Below are 26,197 nucleotides of genomic sequence, written 5' to 3'. Positions count from 1 at the left end.
GAAACAGATTTTGACTGTCATCTACCTGGTGGTAAAAAGTGAAAATGAGAAAACAGAGGCAATTTGTTTGTGCGGTGGAGACCATTCGTACTTCACCCAAACGCACCACAAGCTGCCAACGCATTTTGGGTCAATGGGTCCCAAGAATCAGAAATGGCCCTTTTGTTTTTACGAGTGGGTCGCACTGGCCTTTGAACCTGGTGCCTTTCGTACTCCCTCAGGTTTTGTATTTTTTACCACTCTCGATTCCTCGTGAAGAGCAGGAAAAGGAAGCCCCTGCATTGCATATTCCCATTGCCAAACGACACCGTTTCAGTTTTCTTTATGCCCACAAAAAGTACTGTCCCTTGCTCCCTTACCACATCTTTGGCCCAACTCAGTGTTGTGTTTCTAGTTTCTACCCATTTAAACAGAGCCTCAGATCTGCTTTGAGATCATTGTACCTTGAGTTGAGGGTCAATTTATACTGCAAGAAAGGAATTATTTTTATAGCCAAAAGGTACAATCATTCTAGCACAAGAATGTGAGAAAAGTGCAGGAAAATGAAAGCGTGATGAGTTTGTGTTTGTGTGGGTGTGTAGAGCAAATAAAACCTTCTCTGTTCATGTTGTCTTCCCCTGCACTCCAAAACCTCTCTTCTTAAAACATCCCCCACCCCTAAACCCCTCCTCACTCCTCAGTATCAACTCCTCGACTCACCCAAACACACAAAACCCAGGAGAACGCGAAGCGGGTTTCAAAATGTGGAAGAAGGTGGGATGGCTCTCGCATCTTTTCTCTCTCTCTCTGTTGACTTTTGCTGCTGGTAAGTGGTAACCCTAGCTAAAACTTCACTAGTACAAACCCCTTCCGGGTTTCTTCTTCTTCTTCTTCTTCTTTTCTTTTGAATTGAAGTTCCTCAAAAGCACTAGTTGTTTCTGTTTCTTCAATTCGCAGGCACAGGTCAAGAATCTTTTGAGCTCCTCCATGTCTGCGACCCTTCAACTCCAGGGGCCCTTCAAGCAATGTCCAACGCAGGCCTTCCCCTCGCAGTCTCCGTGAGCAACTCAGACCTCCGAGAGGTTTCCCGCAGCGTTTTGTTGGCCGAGAGTTGGGTCAGAACCCATGTTCTGGCTCACTTCCCCTCCACCCAAATCACCGCCATTGTGGTAGGAAATGCTTATCTCCTCTGCAACACAAACCAAGAACACCAATTGGGCTTGGTCCTGCCTTCTCTGAAAAACATCTTTCACTCCCTCACCAGGTGGGGCTTGCAGAGGGAAATCACAGTCTCCGCCGCTCTCTCTTCTGAGTGTTTTCCCCCAAAATCTTCTTCACTCGGTAACGATTTGACCGATAGAATCCTCAAACCCCTGTTGAAGTTTCTCCAAGACACCAACTCTACTTACTCTGTGAACCCGCCCCCAGATTCCCCTCATTCCTCAGGTGACGAGACCGTTCGCCTTGTGTCTTCCCACAAGGAATTCGTAAAAGAGCTTGGGTTTTACGAGCTGAACAGGATTGCTGTGCTAGTCCCAGGCGCAAAAGAAAGAAAACCCAAGAGCAGGAAACTCTCGGTCATGAGTTCTTTGCTCGTGGACTCATTGCCGGCGAGGCCAAAACCGCTACCAGAGTTTCCGCCGTCCACAGCCCAGCCCTCATACGGGTACCCTGCTCCCCCAAATGTGGCCAATAACCCTTTTCCGCCGCTGCCCCAAACGGCCTCGCCGCCACCTTCAGCGTTGCCACCCCTGGTCTCTCCTTCAAATCCGCCTTATGGCCTCGCGTTGCCTCCCTGTAACCCGTTCGCCGCTGCGGCGCCGGTTCCGATGACAAAAGTGGAGGAGGGGCTGTGGTGTGTGGCTAAGCCCAGTGTTCCGGCGGAGACATTGCAGGAGGCCATGGACTTCGCATGTGGAGAGGGCGGCGCCGACTGTAAGGAGATTAGGCCTCACGGGAGCTGCTACAATCCTGATTCGCTCGTTTCGCATGCATCTTATGCCTTCAACAGCTACTGGCAAAAGAACAAGAGGAATGGAGGGACTTGCAATTTTGGAGGGACTGCAATGATGATCACTTCTGATCCAAGTACGCGAATTCATGATCACTGGTTTAATTCGATCGTGTCATTATTTCATTTGAATGTTTCAGTTCATCAGGGTTATTTCATTTTAGTTTTCTTCATGGTTGGTGACATAAATATTGGTGTTTGCAGGCTCTGTTCACTGCAGGTTCATTCTCAACTAGACACAGCAATGCAAGCTACAGATAGAGAATGGGTTTTTGATCGGATTGTGGATGGAATTATTCAATTTGCCCCTTCTCATTTTGGATCCAGAATTAGTTTTACAACCCTTTCTTGCTGCATTTACCATCTTATTTGTTGTGATATATTAGATGCTGTTGAACTTGGGAAGCTCTCTTAGTTTTTTTATGCTGTTACTGAGTCATTATCGTTGTCATTATGCTTGTTGAAAAAAAAAACTCTATGATATTACCTACGAGAAAGGAGAGTGAGGCAAATAGTTAACATTAGAGTTTGGTAAGCACATTCTGTTTGATGAACAATTTTGCAGATTTTGAATTTTGATGGGAAAGAATAAAGGAAGAAAAACAGGGGCCGGAAGCTACTCTGTTGTATCAGAGCCAGGTTTCGATCCTGGGACCTGTGGGTTATGGGCCCACCACGCTTCCGCTGCGCCACTCTGATTTATTGACATATAAATTTATTTCTAGAATACCTAATCGTATTTTTGTTGTTGACAATAAAAAAATCATAAAACTGATGCCTTGTTTTCTCGTTTTACAACATTAAAAAACTAAGAAAATAAAATTATATTTAATATATATTTATATATAAAAGAAATAAAATTGGTTTGGCATAATTGAAGAAAATTATTAGTGCACTGGTGGGTTGATGGCAACAATGATTTTGGAGAGCAGGAAATGAAAAATCCAAGATTTTTGTTATGTTGGTTGATAATACGTACAGCGTGTTTGGGTGAAATAAAAATAATTTCTATGTTTTCACATATTGGCTATGTCTGGTTGGTCTTGTTCCTACGCTGCCGTCTTGGGAATCTCCCTCCTTACGATACCCCAAGTGGCAAATTTGCAGCTCTCCATGTTTTAAGGTCAGAAATATGTTCTGCCTGTCACAGTGCAATCGGTTCTGTTGGGCCAAATCAAAAATCCAATTTAACCTTACAGTTCTTGGAATGCTCCAATCGAATCAAACCGAATTTATTATGGAGGACCGAATATTCAGCGGTTCGATTTCAAATTTTTAGTTTTAATTGATTTTTTAAATATTTAATAATTATTTTTCAAAAAAAAATCTATTGAAAATTTTGATTTTTTTTATAATGTTTCATAATTTTAACAAACTTAAACATTTTAAATAGTTTAGACCGATAAGAACATGCTAGTCTTGTTGGACCTTTTCTTTTTGTTCCTAATTCCTTCTAACTTAATAGTTTTTACAAACCATCATAATACAAATTACATATCAATTAACCATAATTAAGTAAATCTAGATTAACTTATTATATGGACCAATCATAATTAAATAATCATATTAATTTATATATATAATTTAAATTAAAATCAATTTTTTGATTTTTTGGTTCGGTTGTACTTTGAAAGCCAAAATTGAAATCGAAAGTTTATATTTTCTAAAACTAAAACCGAAACCAAATACCGAAAAATCGAACTGCTTGTGATTTCGGTCCAATTTTTTGTTTTTCTGTAATTTTTGTACACCCCTTCTTTTTCTATTTCTTTGGCAATGAGTTGTAGTCTCCTTTGTTCAAGGGACCAAAAAAAAAAAAAAAAAAATATGCTTACTCTATTTTTAAGAGCCAAAAAAAAAAAAAAAATGCTTACTCGATTTTTAAAAAGGAACTTGGATTTTAATAAAATGTAATATAAAAATATATTAAACTTTTTCTATATCTACTCAAATCAAAATTCAAGGCCTAAAATTCACTCTCATAAATACAACCTAAAAAAATTCACAAATCCTATATAAAAATACCTTAAAAATAACAACAACAAAAAAAATCAACTTTTTTTTTTCATGTATAGTTCTTAAAAAACAACAATAAATCAAGTCTTAACTCCCACTAGGTGGTATTGGTTGCATGACTCCTTTTTTACCAATTTATAAGATCATGAACAATTTTCTTCAACAATTTTAAGGCTATTAAATCCTCATTCGCTATTTCATTCTAAATTATTTTAAGTTTACGCCTTCCCCTTCTACTACCAATCACAGCAACTAATTCATTCTTCCTCATTAGCATACTATATGGCCTACATTGCAAGTGACAAAATATGTTTATCTTTTAATTTCTTTTAAAGTTATAATATTCATTTATCTAAGCATTTTCATCTCTGCAACTTTTATATTTTGGATATGTTGTTTCTCTGCCCAACATTCTTATGCATATAACATAGTTGATCTTATAGGACTCTTCTTTTTAATTCTAAGGGTATTCTATGATCACAAACACTCAAAGTACTTCTCTATTTTACCCAATTTACTTTAGTTCTATGCATTACATTTTCTTAATTTCTCGTTCAACTTGTATAATAGATCTAAGGTATCTAAATCTACTAGTGCTATTGATTTCTTCATCATCAAGTTTAACTTTTCAATATTCCTTTTACTATTACTGAAATTACATTTCATAAATTTTATCTCATTTCTACTTATTCTAAAGCCTTTGGACTTTAAAACTTCTCTCTGTAATTCTAACTTAAGTTCTATTCTATTCCTAATTTCATCAATTAAGATAATATCATCTACAAAAAACATACATCATGAAACCTCATTTTGGATACTTCTATCAATTCATCCATCACTAAAGTAAAAAAGATAAGGGCTCAAAGTAGATGCTTGATGTAAACTTATTATGATTGAAAATAATCTAGTCTCTTCACCTATAGTTCTAACACTAGTCATTACTTCATCATACGTATTCTTAATGACATCAGTACATCTACTACATACACCCTTTTTTTTATTTTTCCTAAAACCCATCACATAACTTCCATAGGTATCATATCATACGCTTTCTCTAAGTTAACAAATACCATATGCAAATCACTCATCTTTTTCTTAAACTTTTCCATTAATCTTCTTAAAATATATATAACTTTTTGTAGTAGATCTCCTAGGTATAAAACCAATTTGATTTTCTAAAATTTTCGTTTCTAACCTTAATCTTTGTTCAACTACCCTTTCCCATAGTTTCATTATATAACACATAAGTTTAATTTAATCGTAATTATTACAATTTTGAATATCTCCTTTTTGCATATATTGATTAAAGTGTTTTTCCTCCACTCATTGTCATTTTCTTAGTTTTTATAATTGTGTTAAATAAATTAGTTAACCATATAATTCTATTATTACCTAAGCATTTCCAAACTTCAATTGGAATGTTATTGAGTCTTATAGTTTTTCCATTTTTCATCTTTTCTAGCAACTTCGTTAACCCTAATCTTGAAATAATAAATATCATATTTTCAGTCTTTTCCTTATTTGTCAACTCTAAGTTTAAGTTGTGGCGCCTCGGACCCGGTGGGGCCCGAAGTGCTATTCTCCATACATATATATCTCTGATACCATTGTTATAACAACCCGAACCCAAAGTGGGGTGTCGGGTACACCTTTCCATAACTCAATTTAAAACATGCAGTGGAAATACATCAAACCTCAAAAACTATACCAGAGTTATAAACCTTCTCATTTACATAAGTATCTCCCTAATAATAATAATACAGCCCAAGGTATACAAAAACATATCTATATACATATCGGTGTCTCACAAGTACTTACTCTAAACTATAGTATCTAAGCCTCCTCTCCCAAAGCTCAGCTCCCTGGATTTCCTGAAATGTTAAAATTATTGGGGTGAGACACTTCTCAGTAAAACAGAATAGATTATTATCAGTGTATGGTTAACATGAGTTTTCATGTAGTAAAATACATTTATGTATATAACTTTAACTGAAAAGGCATTTGTAGACTGTACTCACACCTATATCATTCAAAATACATAATTTTCCTTCATAACAAAGTTTTAGCTCAACATGAGCCCTTTTTCGTAAATTCACATATATGCATAGAAGAACCTCCTTGAATGGACAATCATATAACATCGTGTATAAAGCCCCATGATCGAGTTGTGCGGTACGAAGACTGAACTTAGCCATGACTGGCCTACCACCAGGCTAAGTCAACATACTTGTCCATAAGTCTGATTTGCCTACCTAGGCTAGTCCGAACTCTAGGGGGGGTACTCTACACTTCTCTGGCCAAATTGACTATCCAATCACCAACACTTTCATAATAGTGTGGTTGCACTGACATATCTCACTAGTTACAGTACCGAACTTCCTTTACATATCTGGTCCATCAAGATTTTTAAACCATATAATGCAATTTATAAAATAAAATAGTAATATGATCTCATTTTCACATTTTGGTATAAAATCGTCATATTCACAAATCTGTATAAAACCTGTCATATTCATAAATCGGTATAAAACCTATCATATTCATTAATCCGTATAAAACCTGTCATATTCATAAATCCGCATCATTCTCAACATTTCATGAGATCGGTATAAAATCATATATTTCACTGTATAATACCATAAAAACCAACAGATTAAATTATGCAATAATAGTCATTCTCATGCCACACGATTTGAGTGATAATTTCATAATGTAATTAACTGCCCAGGGAAGATATATTTTGCTGAAAACAAGGGTATTATCATCTCTATAATTTTATTTAACTAGTAATATGGGTTTTATAGGAATACAGAGATGATTACCCTACTCACTTTAGTTTTCCCCAAATACATATATAATAGATAAAATTTTCATTTTCATATTCCTGATTCATTCAAAAAATCATATATAACATTTCTGTATACAAATATCCCAGTTTAATCGGTTTATATTTCAAAATAACTGACATGATCTATTCCCTTTACCTGTTCCTGAGAATCAGCCTACAACGTTCCCTGGAATGAACCCTAGCCTTTCCTTAAACTTGCTGAGGAGAGGGGAGCCGGCAAATCGAAAGGAGGGAGCGAAGCGATCAGAGAGCGAGAGAGAGCTCGGGAGGGCTTTAGAGAGGGAGAAACACGAGAAAGTGGAGAGAGAGAGAGAGAGAGAGAGAGAGAGAGAGAGAGAGAGAGAGAGAGAGAGAGAGAGAGAGAGAGAGAGAGAAACTGAAACCCTAAGGAAAAGAGAGAGAGAGTTTTCTAAGAAAAAAATGAGTTCATTCCTATTTATAGGCATGCTGGTTCGGAGGAAACCATCGACTGTTTGGTCACTTACCAGACTAAATTTTCCTGTGTTCTAACATATAGGCTCTCGGTAGTTTGAAACCGTCAATGGTTGGTCTCATACCAAATCGTGCTCACACAAAACCGTCGATGATTTTTCTGAAATTCCTCAAACCGTCGATGGTCTGGTCTTTGTACCAAACTGTTTCCTTTCTTTTCTTTCCCTCTCTCTTTTCATTTTCTTTTTTTTTTTTTTCTTTTTTTTTTTTCTCGATTCAGGTTCCTACATCCCCCCCCCCTCCTTATAAAATTTCGTTTTCGAAATTTGCTAACTAACACTTATTACCATCCTTTTGAAATCAATGAAATGTTTACCCGACTTTAGAAAGAGTCGGCGGCCACCCACATAGCGATCACGTCACAAATTTATTAATTACCCTCACTTATGGCGGAGAAATACCATGGTTACATATACGACCTCTGGGAGATTACAAATTGTCAATATAAAAACTCTCCCAAAACCACTCATAACTTAAAACAAAAACAGATAGATTATAACTAAACAAACTAACTATACAACCTACACTAACCAAGTCAATAACCAAAACAACCAAATATTTACCTGAACCGTGACATTTATCTGACTGACGTTGGGCCTCCCTGAATAAGTGTAGGTACCTCTAATGTATTTCCTCTAATTTTTATAAAGCTTCCTCAACTACGTGATTACGCCATAGTACCTTCACCAATGGAATTTTCTTAGTATGTAGTTCCTGCTCTTGCCGATCTAGAATCTGATCAAATGATAATGTGTCTCTGACTTCCAAAGACTAGTAGCTTATCACGTGCGAAGGATCTGGGATGTACTTCCTTAATATAGACACGTGAAACACGTCATAGATCCTAGACAGTGCTAGGGGTAAGGCTATCCTATAAGCAACGAGACCAATCCTCTCCAGTATCTTGAATGACCCAATATACCTAGGGCTTAGCTTACCTTTCTTTCCAAATCTCATAATTCCCTTCATTGGAGCAATTCTTAAAAATATCTGATCTCCTACATTAAACTCTAACTCTCATCGACAAATATCGGCATAACTCTTTTGTCAACTCAAAGTTGTTTTAATTCTTTCCCTGATGAATATGATTTTCTCCAAAGTCTGTTGTATAACTTCTGACCCCAAAATTTTCCTTTCACTAACCTCATCTCAATACAGTGGAAATCGGCACCTCTAACCATATAATGCTTCATACAGTGTCATCTCGATACTAGCCTGGTAGCTATTGTTGTAAGCAAAATCCACTAGTGGCAAATACTGAATCCAACTACCTTTGAAATCTAGTGCACAAGTCCGCAAAATATCCTCTAGTATCTGAATTGTTCTCTCTGACTGTCCATCAGTCTGGGGGTGAAATGTTGTGCTAAATGTCAGCTGAGATCTCAGGGCCCTCTGTAAACTTTTCCAAAATTGGGATGTGAACCGTGGGTCCCAATCTGATATGATGGACACTGGCACGCCATGAAATCTAACTATCTCTTGAACATGCAACTTTGCCAGCCTATTCATGGAGTAGCTAACTTTAATCAAAATGAAATTGGCAGTCTTTGTCAGACGGTCTACTACTATCCAAATGGTGTTTTACCACTGCAGTGTTGGTGGCAACCCTGTGACAAAATCCATGGAAATGTGCTCCCACTTTCACTTAGGAATGTGGAGTGGTTGCAATGGCCCTATTGGTCTCTAATGCTCAGCCTTTACTTGATGACATGTAAGGCACTGCTCCAGGAATATGGCCATTTCTCTCTTCATATTATTCCACCAGAAAGATTCCCATAGATCCCTATACATCTTAGTGCTTCTTGGATGCATTGTATAAAGAGAGCGATAAGCCTATTCCAAAAATTGTCCTTTTAATCTCAGCATCATCAGGTACACATAATCTGATGTGAAACCTCAAAAACCCATCATCTAAGATGTTAAAATCTGCCCTCAATCCACTCTGTACTTTATCCATAATCTTCACCAATTCTGCATCTTTCATCTGAGCGGCCTTAATATGCTCCAATAAGGTTAGTTGGATTATTAAATTAGCAATGAATGCCTGAAAATTTCCCTCCTCTAATTCCACACCAAATCTTTTCAGATCCATCCTGATTTGATGTTGAGTTACCATTGGTAATACAGATGCACTCACTGACTTCCGACTCAACGCATCAGCTACTACATTAACTTTCCCTGGGTGGTAACTGATGGTACAGTCATAATCCTTTATTAGTTCTAACCATCTCCTCTGTCTCATATTCAGCTTCTTTTGCGTGAAGTACTTGAGGCTTTTGTGGTGCGTAAAGATCTCGTACCTTCCACCATATATGTCACGCCCCGAACCCGCAGATGGGTCCCAGGTGTGAAAATAGTAACCTATCTCTGTATCAATTAAACATACATAATACACTACTGGAAGAACCCCGTGGGGTATACGGAAACCCAAAAAAATATACACATACACATTCATACTCATCAAATACGCAGCAGAAAATGTTCATTTTATCCATATAACATACCATACCAGAGTCTATACAACACTAGGATATACGTTCCCATAATTACAAAACATACTCTGGGTGTCTACAAAAACCATCACGACAACCCGGTTACAAAACTCGTACCTATCCAGGCACTAACTGTTGCTAAACGACACCCCCACTTCTAGATGCTAGGATGTTAGTTTCAGCTACCCGAAGGACCTGAAAACATTTGTATATACATTTGGGGTGAGACACCTCTCAGTAAGGAAGAAAGCAGGTTATATCAGTGTGTGGCATACCAGTGTTATTTTACGTAAAACATAACACCATAAAATACGATACAGTTTTGAAACATTTCCATACAGTTCTAGTATTTTCACAAATCCATTCTAATACATACAATACCCAAACATACGGTCAGTGTCGTCATACTCAAGCAGCCGATACCCTGTGATAACCAAAGCCTCTCAGCGGTACGTCGCCAATACGGTGTAGCTCACACCCATCGGTGACCAGCCAGAACACACTGGTGATATTTCACACCCTCGGATATAGAGGCAGACACTCTCGCCCACCGTAATGAACCGATACATGGTGCAGCGTACGGTAATTAGCCACCACATAGCTATTTCAGCGTACGGTAATTAGCCGCCACTAGCTGGTTTCATAAAACCTGGAATCATTTTGGAACTCACGTTCTTATACTTATCAGCGTACGGTAATTAGCCGCCACTAACTATTTTACAAAATACCTGGAACAATTATATACAACCATACATTCCACACTTATTTGGTTTACCATAAATCATATTGTTTCCCAATTCAAGCTTACAGTTTTATACAAATATGGATACGGTCACCTCAATAATACAGTTTAAACACGACATATAATTTTCCAAACAAAGTAGAGGTGATACCCGAAAATCCCGATTTTCCCAAAAATTGTAACCTAAAAATCCCACATTTTTACCCGATAGATTTCCCCAAATAAGTAGTCAAAAAATATATATATATATATATATATATGATCGTAACCTACAGGTTTACCAATCCCGATTTCAAAAATAAGCTAATATAAACAAAATCCCTTTACCTTAACCCGAAATCGAGCCACAAACTCTACAACTCCCAAAACTACGAACCGAGACACTAAAACCTAAACAACGCAGAACAATACTTCCTTACAATTCGTACTACTACACATATTTCGAAACATAAATGGAAACTAAGCCTTACCTTGATTTTTTACCAAAACCCAAAACTGCTTGAAACGAGATTTTGACTATTCACGAAGAAAATCTTGCCCTGATCTACGCGGTAATGTCGGATTTATGAATCAAGCGACGAACGGCGAAGAAATCTAGAGAGAGAGTAATCTTCAAGTACTAGAGAGAGAGAGAGAGGGAGAGGATATTTTGAGATTACTTAGCTTGGAAGCAATGGAAACTGATATTTATAGCCCTTAACTCGGTCGTCCTCGTCGACGAATTGGCGTCCTCATGACGAGTCACTGAAGGCACCTCGTCGATGAGCCTAAGATTCCTGGTTTCCTAAAACCTCTCGGCTTCTCCTCGTCGACAAGCACCTGAACTTCGTCGCCGAGTACAAAAGGGACTTCGTCGATGAACTCTTGCTTCATCGATGAGGCTTGCCCAATTTGCCAATTTACCCTTTTTCATATAATTGATCCATATACCACGGTTCGGGTTCTTACAGTATAGGTAGTGCCTCCAAATTTTTAACACATATACCATTGCCGTCAATTCCAAATCATGTGTGGTATAATTCTTCTCGTACTCCTTGAGTTGACGAGAAGCATAAGCAATGACCTTCCCATGTTGCATTAAAACACACCCAAACCCTTTCTTAGATGTATCACTATAAATCACAAAATCACCATCTCCTGATGGAATAGTTAGAATCGGAGTAGTAACAAGTCGTTGTTTCAATTCTTGGAAACTCTACTCACAATCATCAGTCCACTCATACTTCACATTTTTTTCTCGTCAACCGTGTCAGAGGACCCGATAGTTTAGAAAATCCTTCCATGAATCAATGATAATACCCTACCAGACCTAAGAAACTCCTGACCTCATGCACATTCTTCGGTCTCACCTAATCCACTACCGCCTCTATCTTACTTAGGTCCACAGAAACACCACCCCTGGAAATCAATTGCCCTAGGAATGTAACTTTTTCCTGCCAGAATTCACTTTTCTTGAATTTAGCATAAATTTCCTCTCTCTTTGCACCTGAAGTACCAACCTCAAATGAGTCTCATGCTCCTCGGGACTCCTCAAATAAATCAAAATATAATCAACAAACACCACCACAAACTGATCTAGATATTTATGGAAGACCCTGCTCATCAGGTCCATAAATGCAACAAGAGCATTAGTCAATTCAAAGGGCATAACCAAGAACTCATAGTGGTCATACCTAGTTAAGAAAGTAGTCTTTGAAACATCCTCTGATTTGACTTTCACCTGATGATACCCGGATCAAAGATCGATATTGGAGAAGACCTGTGTTCCTTGAAGTTTGTCAAATAAATCATCAATACGGGGTTGCATGTATTTATTCTTAATCGTCACTTTATTTATTTCCCGGTAGTCAATACACATCTTGTAACGTCCTCAAATTCTATCCATTTTTTTTATACATGTGTATATATCCATACCTAAGCAGCGGGGGCATAAATCATACAACCATTCATATATATATATATATATATATACTATACAATACCAAAATCTAGTGTATATTCCATAGCCATTCAAGACTAACCCCTCTAGCATCATCTACCTAAAAAATATACACAACTCTGTCAAAAACTTACCCTATAACCAGGGTAATCAACACTCTCTCTATCCGCAAGCCTGATCTACTCGCCTAACTAGCTCACCTAAAAAATGTTAAATTAATGGGGTGAGTCGACGCTCAGTAAGTGGAAATATGCTATTACTAGTGTGTGGCAACTAAGTTAAGAGTACGTTTAAATAGTAACTGAACTATAATGAAACAAATAATCTGTAAAGTATATCATTCTTTCACAATTTAAAATATACTGTATCGTCTATATTTTCTACTTTTCATACTGATAATACCATACTATTCTTATCATATACTGTAAAAATGTATACATATACATATCTGTGCTTTATCCCTGGGACTCTATACGTCATGATTTGACCCCTCATGACAGGGTTGTGTGGCCCGTAGGCGGCACTTAACCTGGTCGGCCCTCCAGGTAAGTCATCATACTCTACACTACCTCAGCCCAACCAAACTGCATCCACTCCTAAGCGCAGATTGGCTGCTACCTCGTCTAACCAGCCCCCTCTACCCAGCGTACTGGGGAGCTGCATCCACTCTGAGCACGGTTAGATGGTACCCACACATTATATGCAATATGTGGTTGCACTCTATCTGTATATAGCAATGGTACCGTGCTTTGTAACTGTATCTTTATGTAATCTTTCCACAGGGATCTGATACTATATACATATATACATATGTTGACTCTACGAGTCCAATCCTATTTTGATAATGACAAATCACTTGATATTTGATCTGTGCATTGACTATGTGAACATTACTTACACTAAGCATGCATGGAAAGTTAACAAATCTTGGTAAGATCCATAGAACTCAAAGAGTACGAGAATCAAGATGCAAGCAGCAAAGTTCAAGAATATCTTGGGAAATGGTATTTAGAACTCATGTACTTACATTTTCGTATGATTTAATTTGAGGCTCATTATAACTTAGAATGGTTTTAGGATTCATGCATTTCATGTACATCATTAGGAAACTCTCATGGACCTTGAAATGTTTTCAAAATCATGAAAAATATGTTTTATGAAAGACTCAAGAAAAGAAGCCAAGCAGATTTTTAATTAGAAATGAAAATTTGAGAAAATGGGGACCTCGGTCGCCTGAACTCAAACCTCAGGCGCCTGAAGAATTTCTTCGGTTGCCTAAAGATTAAGTTTAGTAGCCTGAAGAATTAAATGGAGAAGACAGAACCTAGCCGAGGCTGTTCGGTCGCCTGACCTTAGAACCTCAGGCGCCTGAAGTCACCACTCCGGTCACCTGACCCTGTATTCCAACGTGATTTTTCAAGGCTTAAGGAACTTCGGTCGCCTAGACCTTTACCCTTAAGCGCCTGAAGTCACGAGGCTACTAAAAACCATATTTTTATTAAGTGAACTCGCGAGCCATCTGATTGATCCAACGACTAAGATCAATCCTAAGGGTCATTTACTATATATACTAAATGTCTAAACCTTAGAAGAAAGCCAAGACACACAACAAGAAAAGAGCACATCTCATTGCAAGATTTGAGAAAACCCTAGAGCTGATTGTCCGTCTTCTTTGGGAAAATCTCTTCTGAAATTCAAAGGGCATTCTTTCATTCAACTGAACTTCAATCCAGTATTGAGGTTTGATCTTTCAAGTTATTATTTATTTCAAGAACTTCTCATCTCATTACGTGTCGTTTCTTGATTTTCATTAGAAAGAGGTTTTGATCTTGAGGGTGCATACATGTATAAAAGTTGATTTTTGAAAAGATCATTTCTTGAGAAAGTCTTGTTAGCTCGGTGGATTGATTTTTGATTCAAGAGTATATAAATATACATATATATTGTTCATAGGGCTTTTTATTGAAAAACCTAGTTTGATTAAAAGATTGAAACGTGAAAGAAACTTTGTGATTTTCTTTGAGTTTGCATTCAAGTCAAAGTTTTGATAAATAGCTCACCTCAAACATACTTGTGTATCTTTACAAAGTGAATCAAGAACCCTAGTCGACTCCAAAGCATTTCAAATATATTTTCACTTGGGAGTTTTGATTAAATAAGGATTTGTGTGTTCAAGCATATCATACATAAAACAAGTTTATCGTTTTCATACATTTACGAGCTTCAAGTTATATCATATGTTAATGTGCTGGGACTTTGAATTGTACTCACCAGCTTTTGTTAGAAGCAACATTGATTGTTTGCAGATTTGAGCCTAAATTGTAAACACGGTTCGGGTTGTGAACCAGGTGTGAGGAGGAAGTTGTACCTCTTGTAAGCAGCGGATTAGGAGGAAGTTGTACCTCTTGTAAGCAACGGATTAGGAGGAAGTTGTACCTCTTGTAAACAGTGGATTATGAGGGAGCTGTACCTCTTGTGAGCAGCGGATTGTAAGGGAAACTCAGTGGGTTGCTTAAGGCGAGGACGTAGGCTGGGTTGGCTGAACCTCGTAAAATTGTGGTTGCATTCTCTCTTCCCTTATCCTTTTTATTTTCCGCATTGTATTTTAATTTCCTGCTTGCTTGTGTTTTTGAATAACTTTACATGTACTTAATTGGGAAAAAGGAATTCATTGATTTAGTAATTCAAATCAACATCTAATTCTAGCCATTAATTAGTTAAACATAGAAATAGGGATTGATTGGTAAATAAGTTTCAAAGAATTTTTAAAATACCCAATTCACCCCCCCTCTCAGGATTACACCTTATTCAACATTTGGTATCAGAGCAGGTTTACATAGACTTGATAGTTAATTTGTAAAAAGATCACATGGCACACATCGGTGTAATCCCTTTCGGTGAGGGACGATCTTATCTTAGTCCTCCAATATTTAACGGTGAAAATTTTTCGTCTTGGAAACTGAAAATGAGTGTTTTTATAAAATCAATGGACTGGAAGGCGTGACAAGTAATAGTTAAAGGAATTTGCGTGTCTTCAAATGAAAATGATGCTAGTTTAATACAAGAAAATTCAAATGCTTTATCGTGCTTTAGACTCTAACATTTTTCATGGAGTTATGGCATGTACATATGCAAGAGATATGTGGGAAGAACTTGATAGGAAGTATGGAGAAACCTTAGAGAAAGAAACCACCACTCTAGAAATGTCAAGTTCAAATAATCAAGAGGTGGCAAATTGCAAACAAAATGAGTTAGTCAAGGAGGGGGTATATGCATCTCAGCCTAGCTCATATAATGATTCATTTATTGATTTATGTGATGATTTTTGTGATAAATCTTGCAATAAATCTTATGAAAAATCATGTGATGAATCCTGCGTTGTACTATGCAATGAATCATGTGTTAAATCATATGTAGATAATTCTAATAATGATTCTTGCAGTGTCCCTTGTGACAATATTGCTATTGGTGCATGCAATAGTTCAAATGATGGATATTATGACAATTCTTGTAATGAATCAGGTGTGAAATCATCTGTGGATAATTTCTTAAATAATGCATGCCATGATTCATATAATGTTTATTGTGATAAATTTTGGGTGGAATCACATGTTGAATCATGTAATGAAAGCATATCTTCATATGGAGATTTAGAAAAAGCTTTAGTTAAAATGCATAAGCTTCTAGTTAGGATATCTAAGGAGACAAATGAAAATGGAAGGATAGCTAAACAATTAGAGGAATTAAAAGATTATCATACTATTCTAGAAAAGAAGAAAATCATGAAGATCCTGAAGATCACATGTTTAGATAGAAAAACAGATGAACATGCTGAAGAGAGTTTAAATAAACCCTTAGAAGTTAAAAGAAAGTATATTTCCAAAATGGGTTCGGATGCATCTCAAAAATTTCATAGCTATGCCACATTAAGTAAGAAGAGAAGAAATAAGCATACTTTCCCACGAATATACAAAACTTGCTTGTTTTGTAAAATGAAAAGGCATACCCGATATAAGTGTCCACATAGAGGTGTTCGAGACAAAGACAAGAAAATGACTTGGGTAATCAAGAAAGGTTCAAATTGGAATCACATGACCATTTAATTCTTTCCTTGCTCTTAGGACTAGTTATAGGGACGTGATAACTAATAGGCTTGGGAAGAGTATATGCTTAAATTGTAAATCTTAGTATATGTATCTACTACACTTGTATTACACTAAGAATCCTACAAGAAAGTCAAGTCAATATGATTTTTGTGAGCAATATATTTAATCTAAGTATCTAATGCCTCTATATCGTAATGATTGGGTAAAATGTTAAAATATTGAATAGCATGCAAATCTTGAATAGCGTGAAGAGAGAAGTGAGAGAGAGAGACGTAGAGAGAGAGAGAGAGGAGAGAGAGAGAGAGGCGTAAAAATGATAAAAATCCCGATTTTCCACTATTTATAGGGCCAGATTCATCGACGAGACACATCACCTCGTTGACGAGTCCTTCATTAAATTCGTCGACGAAATTCAGAGCAGCCCATTCTTCGCTCAGTAGTTTCTCGTCAACGAAACCCTGTATTCGTCGATGAATTTCCTTATGCACTCGTCGACGAATCCCCTATATTCGTCGATGAATTCTGTGCAAAATTTTGGGTTATTACACATCCTCATTGACTTATCCTTCTTTTTAACAAATAGAACCGGGGCTCCCCAAGGTGACACACTAGGTTTGATAAATCCCTTATCCAGTAATTCTTGTAATTGCTTCTTTAATTCCTTCAATTTAGTTGGAGTCATTATGTAGGGGACCTTAGAGATTGGTGTCGTCCCTAGGAGTAGGTCAATAGCAAACTCAATTTCACGGTCTAGAAGCAACCCAGGTAAATCCTCTAGAAATACATCAGAGAATTCCCTCACTACTAGGATATCTTCAAACTTTAATTCTCCCTCTAGTGCTTCCTTCACACAAGCTAGGTATCCCTGGCATCCTTCTAGGAGTAGCCTCCGTTGGCTTTTTGAGTCTGATCTCCGTTTTGATGTTGACAAACATTAGTGTCTCATGTGTGTGCCTAGTGTTTTGAATAGGTTTACAATTCAGAATACACACATAGAAGAGGAAGATGGAAGCTAGAAAAGACTTAAAGCTCACATCATACTGGCGTATTCCATGAAAAGAAGAGCAAAGAAGAAAGAAAATATTTGTTTATTTCAATTATAATTGCATTTGGTTTTCATACTTTGGTCTATATTAATGCTTACATCTGCATGATATGGATTGAATGCTCAGATAAAATCTTACAAAGGTTTTAATATAACTTTAGGGTCAAATTAATTAGGGCTTACAAGGTCAACCGACGTTAGATTTTTGGGCTTAATTTAAAAGTCCGATCGACCGAACCCCTCTAGTTATAATCAGCTCAGTCGACCAAACACACCGTAGGCCGAAAGTCAAATGTTTGTCTAATCCTCGGTCGACCAACCTTTGGCGTTATAAATGCCTCGGTTGACCGACCAACCAGGAAGTCAAATCTTTGACTTGGCTCGGGTGATGGACCCAGATTTGAACTAATATTCCACGATTGACCAAACCTTAAAGCTGACTTTTTCAACCTGCCCATCCTACCGAACTATCAGTTCAAAATACCCTCGGTCGACCAATCATACCATCTCGACAAACTGAACCCCTCACCGGGTGACCGAAACCAGGAACCTCTAAGGAAATTGCCTGGCTCAGCCAACCAGTCATTTGCCACGATCGACAGAATTGGAAAGTTGCCTATGGGCCATTGTGAGTGTTCGAGCGATCGACCCTAAGCGTCGGGCGACCAAACCTCTCGGGTTGCTAATTATTTATCACATAAAATTAAGGTTAATTTTAATTAAACGTCATTAATTTTATCCAAACTGACCTCCATGCCCCCAACGGTCACATTTTTTAGAAAAACTATAAATACCCCTTCATTTACTTAGATTAGCAACTTTGATTAGCCATAATTTTCTCTCAAATTTATTTTGATTTTTCCTAATCAAAGTTCCCCCAAACCTATTTTTATTGCAGAAATCTTTTCTTTAGGGCAAATCTTTTCATACTCTCCAAACTCTCCTTGATTCTTTCTTTGAAAATATTTTTAAGAGAGTATTTTATTTAAGCATTTATTTTTATTGTGTTTATTACAAAAATAACTTTTGAGAATAAATTCTAACTTCTCCAAATATCTTTTATTGCAAATCTTTGTTGGAGAAAACGTTTTATTAAAATATATTTTAGGAGAAAATTTTTATTGAGGCCAAATCTTTGAAGCATTTAATATATATATTCTTTTCAAATACAAAATCATTTTTTAGAAAAAAACGCCCTTACTGTACTGAGCTTACATCATATCATAAGAGAGTGCATGTATTTAAGCTTTTGACATGTACATCTTTGCTTGTATTTAGAAGCATTTTATTATGTACAAAAATATTTTTATTGTATCAGTTGGGTTCAACCCGTTAATTGAATTGGGGAGTCTCAACCCTGCAAGTGAGATCGATTGGGTTCAGCCTAGGAAATTGAATTGGGGTGTCTCTATCCCGTAAGGGAGACTAGTTGGGCTCAGCCTGGTAATTGAACTGTGGTTTACCTCGCCCCGTAAGAAGAGATTGTAACAGCTTCTACTCCACCCATTTAAGTGAGTAGGGATAGTATAATCCTTGGTGGGTATGCCCAAGGTGAGGACGTAGGCTAGTTAGGCCGAATCTTGATAACAAATATCGTGTGTCACTCTCTCTATCTCATTTATATTACTGCATTTAAATTTCCGCATGTGTCACGCCCCGAACCCTGTAATGCGACCCAGGGTGTGATGTAGTAACCTAACCTATCCTTGTATCATACAAAACACCAGTGATACAATAATGAATGAGGGTCCAACCCCGTGGGGTTCCCGTACACCCTACACACATTCACATACATAACATATACACAGCAAAAAATATTATTTCTATACATACATTGTACCATACCAGAGTCTATACAAAAGGAGTCTAAACTCCTCAACACAAAACATAAACCCGGGTACTAGCTAAAACCCCAAAACGACAACTCGATATAGTCCTACTACTTACCCAAGTACTTCACGCAGTGCACCGACCACTATGCTCCCAACACAAGAATGCTAGTTCTGGTTACTCGAAGGACCTGAAAACATGTACGTACGATAGGGGTGAGACACCTCTCAGTAAGGCAGATATAAGTTATATCAGTGTGTGGCATATGAGTGTTATCATGACATATACAATATACGTAGTTCAATATAGTTCCATTATTTTTACAAAATAGTTTCAATATAGTGCTCAACACATCCACACACACATGATCAAGTAACCCGGTGTCGTCACACCCTTCGGCCCACACCTGGCCCGCATTACATGGCGTCCCCGGCACATGGTGTAGCCCCAATGTAACACCCCGACCCCGAGGGGCCTGGGATATTAACTTTTTACTACTGATTTACAGCGGAAGCAAATAAACTCAACTTTTATTAAACCAGAGCGCTAATCATCCATATTACAATCATTTATTTCAAAAGAAGAAAAATTACACAAACATAAATATTGAAACCATACTAATATTTCTAATCAATCTTTATTTTTCTAATCCCCACCCGCATGCTTGCTAAGCCTGATTTCCGACATGTCCTTCAGAATTATCTGAAATAAAATATGATTGGGGTGAGACAACGCTCAGTAAGTAAATAAGATTATTATTAGTGTGTGGCCAAAATGAGCTTTTAAAAAAATTTCGTAAAACAATATTTAATACTATAACTTCAAAACTGCTTTTAGAATAAACATAAATTTAAAAAATTCCTGCATAAAACTTTTGTCATCAATTTTAACTGTAAATTTTTATAATCATATACTATAACTGTTAAATTAAACTTTTAACTTTAAAACTGTAAAAATATTTAATGATAAACATACATATACTTTTCCTTGTACGTTTTCCTTAGATCATCATTTAAGCACCAAAATGATCCTTTTCACGTAAACTTACACTTTTCGTTCAAATCATCAGTAACTTTGTACACGTAATTAAATATGTAGAAACATATATTGTAAAAATCACCCTTAGGCCTGTTTGCCGTAAGTCATGTTTACCCCCATGACTGGGTTGTGCGGTCCGAAGACTGGACTTAGCTGGCTGGCCGACCAAACTAAATCAACGTACGTAAACTTTAAGTGAGATTTTCCTTATTAAGTCCTGGTCCGGAACCAGGTGTGCACTCAGGAGAAATCCACTAACATAAATAACCACTCTGTAAACAGTGTGGGTGCACTCTGATCCGTATAAACTTTAAGCTGCGGTACCGAGCATCTGTAACTTTGAACTTTCGTTGCCATAAGGGGTTTGAAAATCATCTTATTATAATTTATGCAATTTAAAATAATATCGTGAAAATCTCATCTTTACTCATATTTACATAAAAAATGTAACGTAGAAATAAACTCATGCCACACAATTTTTGTGTTATAAATATATATAATTTTATTTTTGAATAGAAAGAAATGCTGAAAATTTACCCGAGGGGATTGGAACATTTCTTAACCCAAAAATAGATGCAAGTATATTAAAGATAGAACTGATATAATTAAATATGCGTAAAAATAAACTCATGGAAATTTTGTGGAACTAAGTAACATAATTAAAATTTACGTACAAAATGAGCTCGGGTATGAATTTAAAATAAAAAGAAACTAACATAATCAAAATTTGCTTACCTTCTTCTTTTACCGTGTGCTACGAACACAATAACTATCTTTAAGATATGAGATCGGAAAGAGTGGGTGAGTGAGAACTTACTCAAAATTTTCACTCCACCACAAATTCTTTCACTCACTAATCCTTCTCTTCCTTAGAAAATTGTTGTGAAAAATGAAGGTTGAGAGCTCCCTATTTATAGGAAAATTTTGGGGAAGAAATGGAATTTATAAAAGTGTGGGGAGATGGGTGAAATTATAATTTTTTTAAAATTAAAGAATGGGCAAGGGATGGGCAAGGTATGGGTTGAGTATGGGATGGGGATGGAGGCCATGTGGGAGTGCTTGCCACCATTCCCATTAAATAAATTTTTAATTAATCACTTACCTAATTAATTAATCAATTAGTTAATTAATTATTTTATTATTTTATTATTTTTCTTAATCATTATTATCATTATTATTATCATTGTTATTACTTTTAAACTATTTTGAGTATTTATTTATTTTATTATTTATTTTTGAACAAGAATTAAATTTGAATTTTGAAAACTCATGTGGGCCTCACACGGTCTTGTGGGCCCCACACAACTTCGAGACCCGAATGGATCCTACGTAACTCGAATAATTCTTATACGATTTTATGCATCCTAAATAGCTTTGAGATTCGTGTAAACCTCCATACAGCTTCGGGACTCATGTGGGCCCCACACAGTCTTGTGGGCCCCGCATATGATACTTACATTATTATTATTTTATCATATATTTCTACAAATTATGTCAGTCAAAACATTATTTTATGTACTTATTTACGTATATAAACAGTGTCTACCCTGTTTATCCTATGAAATTCCATTTTGACCAGGCCGACCTCCAGGGAGCGACTGAGCCGCAATGGTCTCTGAGCACTCGCTTAGACAAGGTCTTTCTTAGGCATCAAACATGGAATCAAGGATCCTAACAGAGAAACACTTTCTTTTTTTTTTAATACTAACTATTATTATTATTATTCATTTTTTTTTCTTGGGTTATTACACCCAAGCTCCCATGGCATCGTACCGGTACATCTGGTGGATCCACACCCTTTAGTGATTAGCAGAAAAAGGCGGTATTTCACACCTTCGGATATAGAGTTGGACACTCTTGCCACTAGCAGATGGTATTTCACACCCTCGGATATAAAGTCGAACACCCTTTCACAACCTGGAACAATTCGGAACCCCATTCCTATATCTCATTTCAGAAAATCACAACTCATGCATGTTCATATAATAATTCATTCCACACCTATTTGGTAATCTCAACAATCATGATTTTCAAAATATACCATAACACAATATATATATATATATATATATATATATATATATATATATATATATATATATATCTCACAATATATCCACGATTTTCCAACGAAACCAGAGATGCAATCCAATGCCCCTTTTTTCCCAAAACTATAACATAAAAAACTCATAATTTTACCCGTTAGATTTTCCCAAATAAGTAGTCAAAACACATACAGGATCGTGAACCACAGTTCTACTAAATCCGATTTTGAAAATAATTGATATAAACAGAATCCCCTTACCTTTCCCCGAAAATCCAACCCAAACTCTACGGCTCCTAAACAACTAACTGAGTTCCCAAAACCTATAAACCACAGTACAAAACATACTTACAATTTCATTTTCTACAGAACATCTAAAACGAAATTAAAAATCGAGTCTTACCTCAATTTTGGTCAAAACCCAAAAATCCTCGAAACGAAGATCCGTTCTACAAATCATGAAGAGAATCCTTCCCTAATCCTCATAGTAACGTCGAATCATCGATTCTAACAACGAACGGCAAAGAAATCTAGAGAGAGAGAGAGTTCTCACTGGTTCTAGAGAGAGAGGAAGAGAGTTTTGGCTTTCTTAGCCAAGAAGCAATGAAATAGGATATTTATAACACCATTAACTCGGCCAACCTCGTCGACGAGGTGACATCTTTGTTGACGAGCTAGTGAAGGAAGTTTGTCGATGTAGTGGTGGTCTCATCGAGGAGCCTGAGATTTCTGAATTTCTCAAAACCTCTCGGTTTCTCCTCATCGATGAACCACTGAATTTTGTTGCCAAACAACAGAAGGACCTTCGTTGATGAACTCTGGCTTCATCGACGAACTCTGGCTTCATCGACGAACTCTGGCTTCATTGACGAAGCCTGCTCAATTTACTGTTTTACACTTTTCTTAATTATTTATTCCATATCTCACGAGTCAGGTTCTTACAACCTCCCCTCCTTACAAAAAATTTCGTCCTCGAAATTTGTAATCTCTCATTTACGAACTCATCCACATAACCATATACATATATCTGACTCCAAGAAAAGTCAGCGGCTACTACAACGCAGCCTCATCCCAATACATACATACCCTCACTTATGGCGGAGGAATACAATGGTTACATACATAAACCGTCGCAGGAGTTCACAATAACACACACTCCCTAAGACTAACCACCTATCCCAATACCATAGTAGAGTAATACACACATACTCCCTGATTCTACTATCAAACCCACAACTCAGAACAACTGTGGATACTTCCAGCGTATCTCCGCTTCCAATTCCCAAGAAGCTTTTTTAACCTCGTCATTCCGCCACAATACCTTCACTAACAGTATATCCTTGGTACGTAGCTTCTGAACTTTACTGTCCAGAATCTGAACGGGTACTACCTCGTACGCTAAAGTATCCCCAATTTCCAAGTTCTCGTAACTAATAACATGCGATGGATCCGACACGTACCTCCTCAACATGGATACGTGAAACACATCATGGATCCTCGAAAGCGTCGGGGGTAGTGCAATCCTATAGGCTACCGGACCCATTCGCTCAAGAACCTTGAATGGTCTGATATACCTCAGACTTAGCTTGCCCTTCTTTTCGAATCTCGTCACCTCTTTCATCGGAGCGATTCTCAGGAATATCTTACCCCCCCCCCACCTCGAATTCCAACTCATGGCGGCGAACATCCATGTAACTCTTTTGCCGACTCAGAACCGATTTAATCCTATCCCGAATCAAACCCACCTTCTCAAATGCCTCCTGCACGAGTTCAGGTCCTAACACCTGACGTTCATCCACCTCATCCCAATATAGAGGAGACCGACACCTCCGACCATACAGAGCCTCGAACGGTACCATCCCATTACTGGCCTGGAAGCTATTGTTATAGGCGAACTCTACTAGTGGCATGAACTGCATCCAACCACCACCAAAGTCTAATACGCACGCTCGTAGCATATCTTCCAAGATATGTATTGTTCTCTCCGACTGTCCATTAGTCTAGGAGTGGAACGATGTACTAAAAGTAAGCTTCGTCCCCAGTGCTTCCTACAAGCTCTTCCAGAAACAAGAGGTAAACCTCGGGTCTCAATCTGACACAATGGACACCGGTACCCCGTGCATTCTAACTATCTCATGCATGTACAAGACCGCTAGTCTACTCAAAGTGTAGCAAACCTTCATCGGTATAAAATGAGCAGATTTCGTCAACCTATCCACGATCACCCAAATGGCATTCTGCCTGTGAAGCGCTAACGGCAATCCGGTTACAAAGTCCAAGGAAATATGCTCACATTTCCACTCTGGAATAGCTAAAGCCTATAACGACCCCGCTGACCTCTGATGTTCAGCTTTCACCTACTGACATGTCAGAAACTGCTCCACGAACTGAGAAATCTCCCTTTTCATACCACTCCATCAAAAGGTCTCGCGCAAATCTTGATACATCTTCGTGCTGTCGGGATGTACTGTATACAAAGAACGATGCGTTTCCTCTAGAATCGTCCTTTTGATCTCATTGTCATTTGGAACACACAACCTAGTTCCAAGTCTCAACACACCTCCCTCATATATGTTAAAATCTGCAGCCAACCCCTGCTGCACTTTCTCCACAATCTCAACTAACTCTGCATCACTAGCCTGCGCGACTTTGATACGCTCAAACAAAGTAGGCTGGATCACCAAGCTAGCAATGAAAGCCTAATGATCACCGGTCACCAACTCTATACCAAGGCTTTCCAGATCCCGTCTGATATGATGCTGAGCTACAACTGCAGATACTGCCAGATGTTCAGACTTTTGACTTAACACATCAACTACCACGTTAGCTTTCCCCGAGTGATAACTGATGGTGCAATTGTAGTCCTTGATCAACTAAAGCCACCGCCTCTGCCTCATGTTCAACTCCTTCTGTATGAAAAAGTACCTGAGGCTTTTGCGTTCAGTAAAAATATCACACTGAACACCATATAGGTAGTGCTGCCAAATTTTTAGTGTATAAACTACAGCAGCTAATTTCAGATCATACGTAGGGTAATTCTTCTCATATTCCTTGAGTTTTCGAGAAGCATATGCTATTACCTTACCCTGTTGCATAAGCACACGTCCCAAACCCTTCAGAGACACGTTGCTAGAGATCACAAAACCACCATCCCCCGAAGGAATGGTCAAAACCGGAGCAGTAACCAATCGTTGTTTCAGCTCTTGAAAACATTGTTCGCAATCCTCTGTCCAATCAAACTTCACCCCCTTCCTGGTCAATCATGTTAGAGGCCCATACAACTTAGAAAATCCCTCCACGAACTGACGATAGTAACCCGCCAGTCCTAGAAAATTCTGAACCTCCTGCACACTCTTCAGTCTTACCCAGTCGACTGCAGCTTCAATCTTTCTAGGATCAACTAAGATACCGCCCTTAGACACCACATGGCCTAAAAATGTGACCTGATTCAACAAAAACTCACACTTCTTCAGCTTGGCATACAACTTCCTCTCCCGTAGAATTTGTAGCACCAACCTCAAATGGTTTTCATGCTCTTCCGGATTCCTCGAATATACCAAAATTTCGTCGATGAACACTGCAACGAACTGGTCTAGGTACTCATGGGAAACTCTA

The 26,197-nt window shown here is 37.7% G+C and overlaps 1 protein-coding gene and 1 non-coding gene across 2 annotated transcripts; one reads left to right on the top strand and one right to left on the bottom strand.

Moving 5' to 3' along the window:
• The first annotated feature begins 293 nt into the window (after positions 1 to 293).
• On the top strand, positions 294 to 2,480 carry LOC131150676 (glucan endo-1,3-beta-glucosidase 1). Its single transcript, XM_058101545.1, has 3 exons — positions 294 to 805; positions 937 to 2,067; positions 2,195 to 2,480. The coding sequence occupies exons 1-3, from the start codon at positions 742 to 744 to the stop codon at positions 2,224 to 2,226; spliced, it is 1,227 nt and encodes a 408-aa protein (XP_057957528.1). The 5' UTR covers positions 294 to 741; the 3' UTR covers positions 2,227 to 2,480.
• A 137-nt stretch (positions 2,481 to 2,617) lies between these two features.
• TRNAM-CAU (transfer RNA methionine (anticodon CAU)) lies at positions 2,618 to 2,689 on the bottom strand. The gene has a single exon. It is a non-coding gene; the product is annotated as a tRNA-Met (tRNA).
• Positions 2,690 to 26,197: the final 23,508 nt, after the last annotated feature.

The sequence above is a fragment of the Malania oleifera genome, chromosome 1 (assembly GCF_029873635.1).
Source record: "Malania oleifera isolate guangnan ecotype guangnan chromosome 1, ASM2987363v1, whole genome shotgun sequence".
Classification (NCBI taxonomy): Eukaryota; Viridiplantae; Streptophyta; class Magnoliopsida; order Santalales; family Ximeniaceae; genus Malania; species Malania oleifera.
This window is presented reverse-complemented; position numbering and strand designations above follow the sequence as displayed.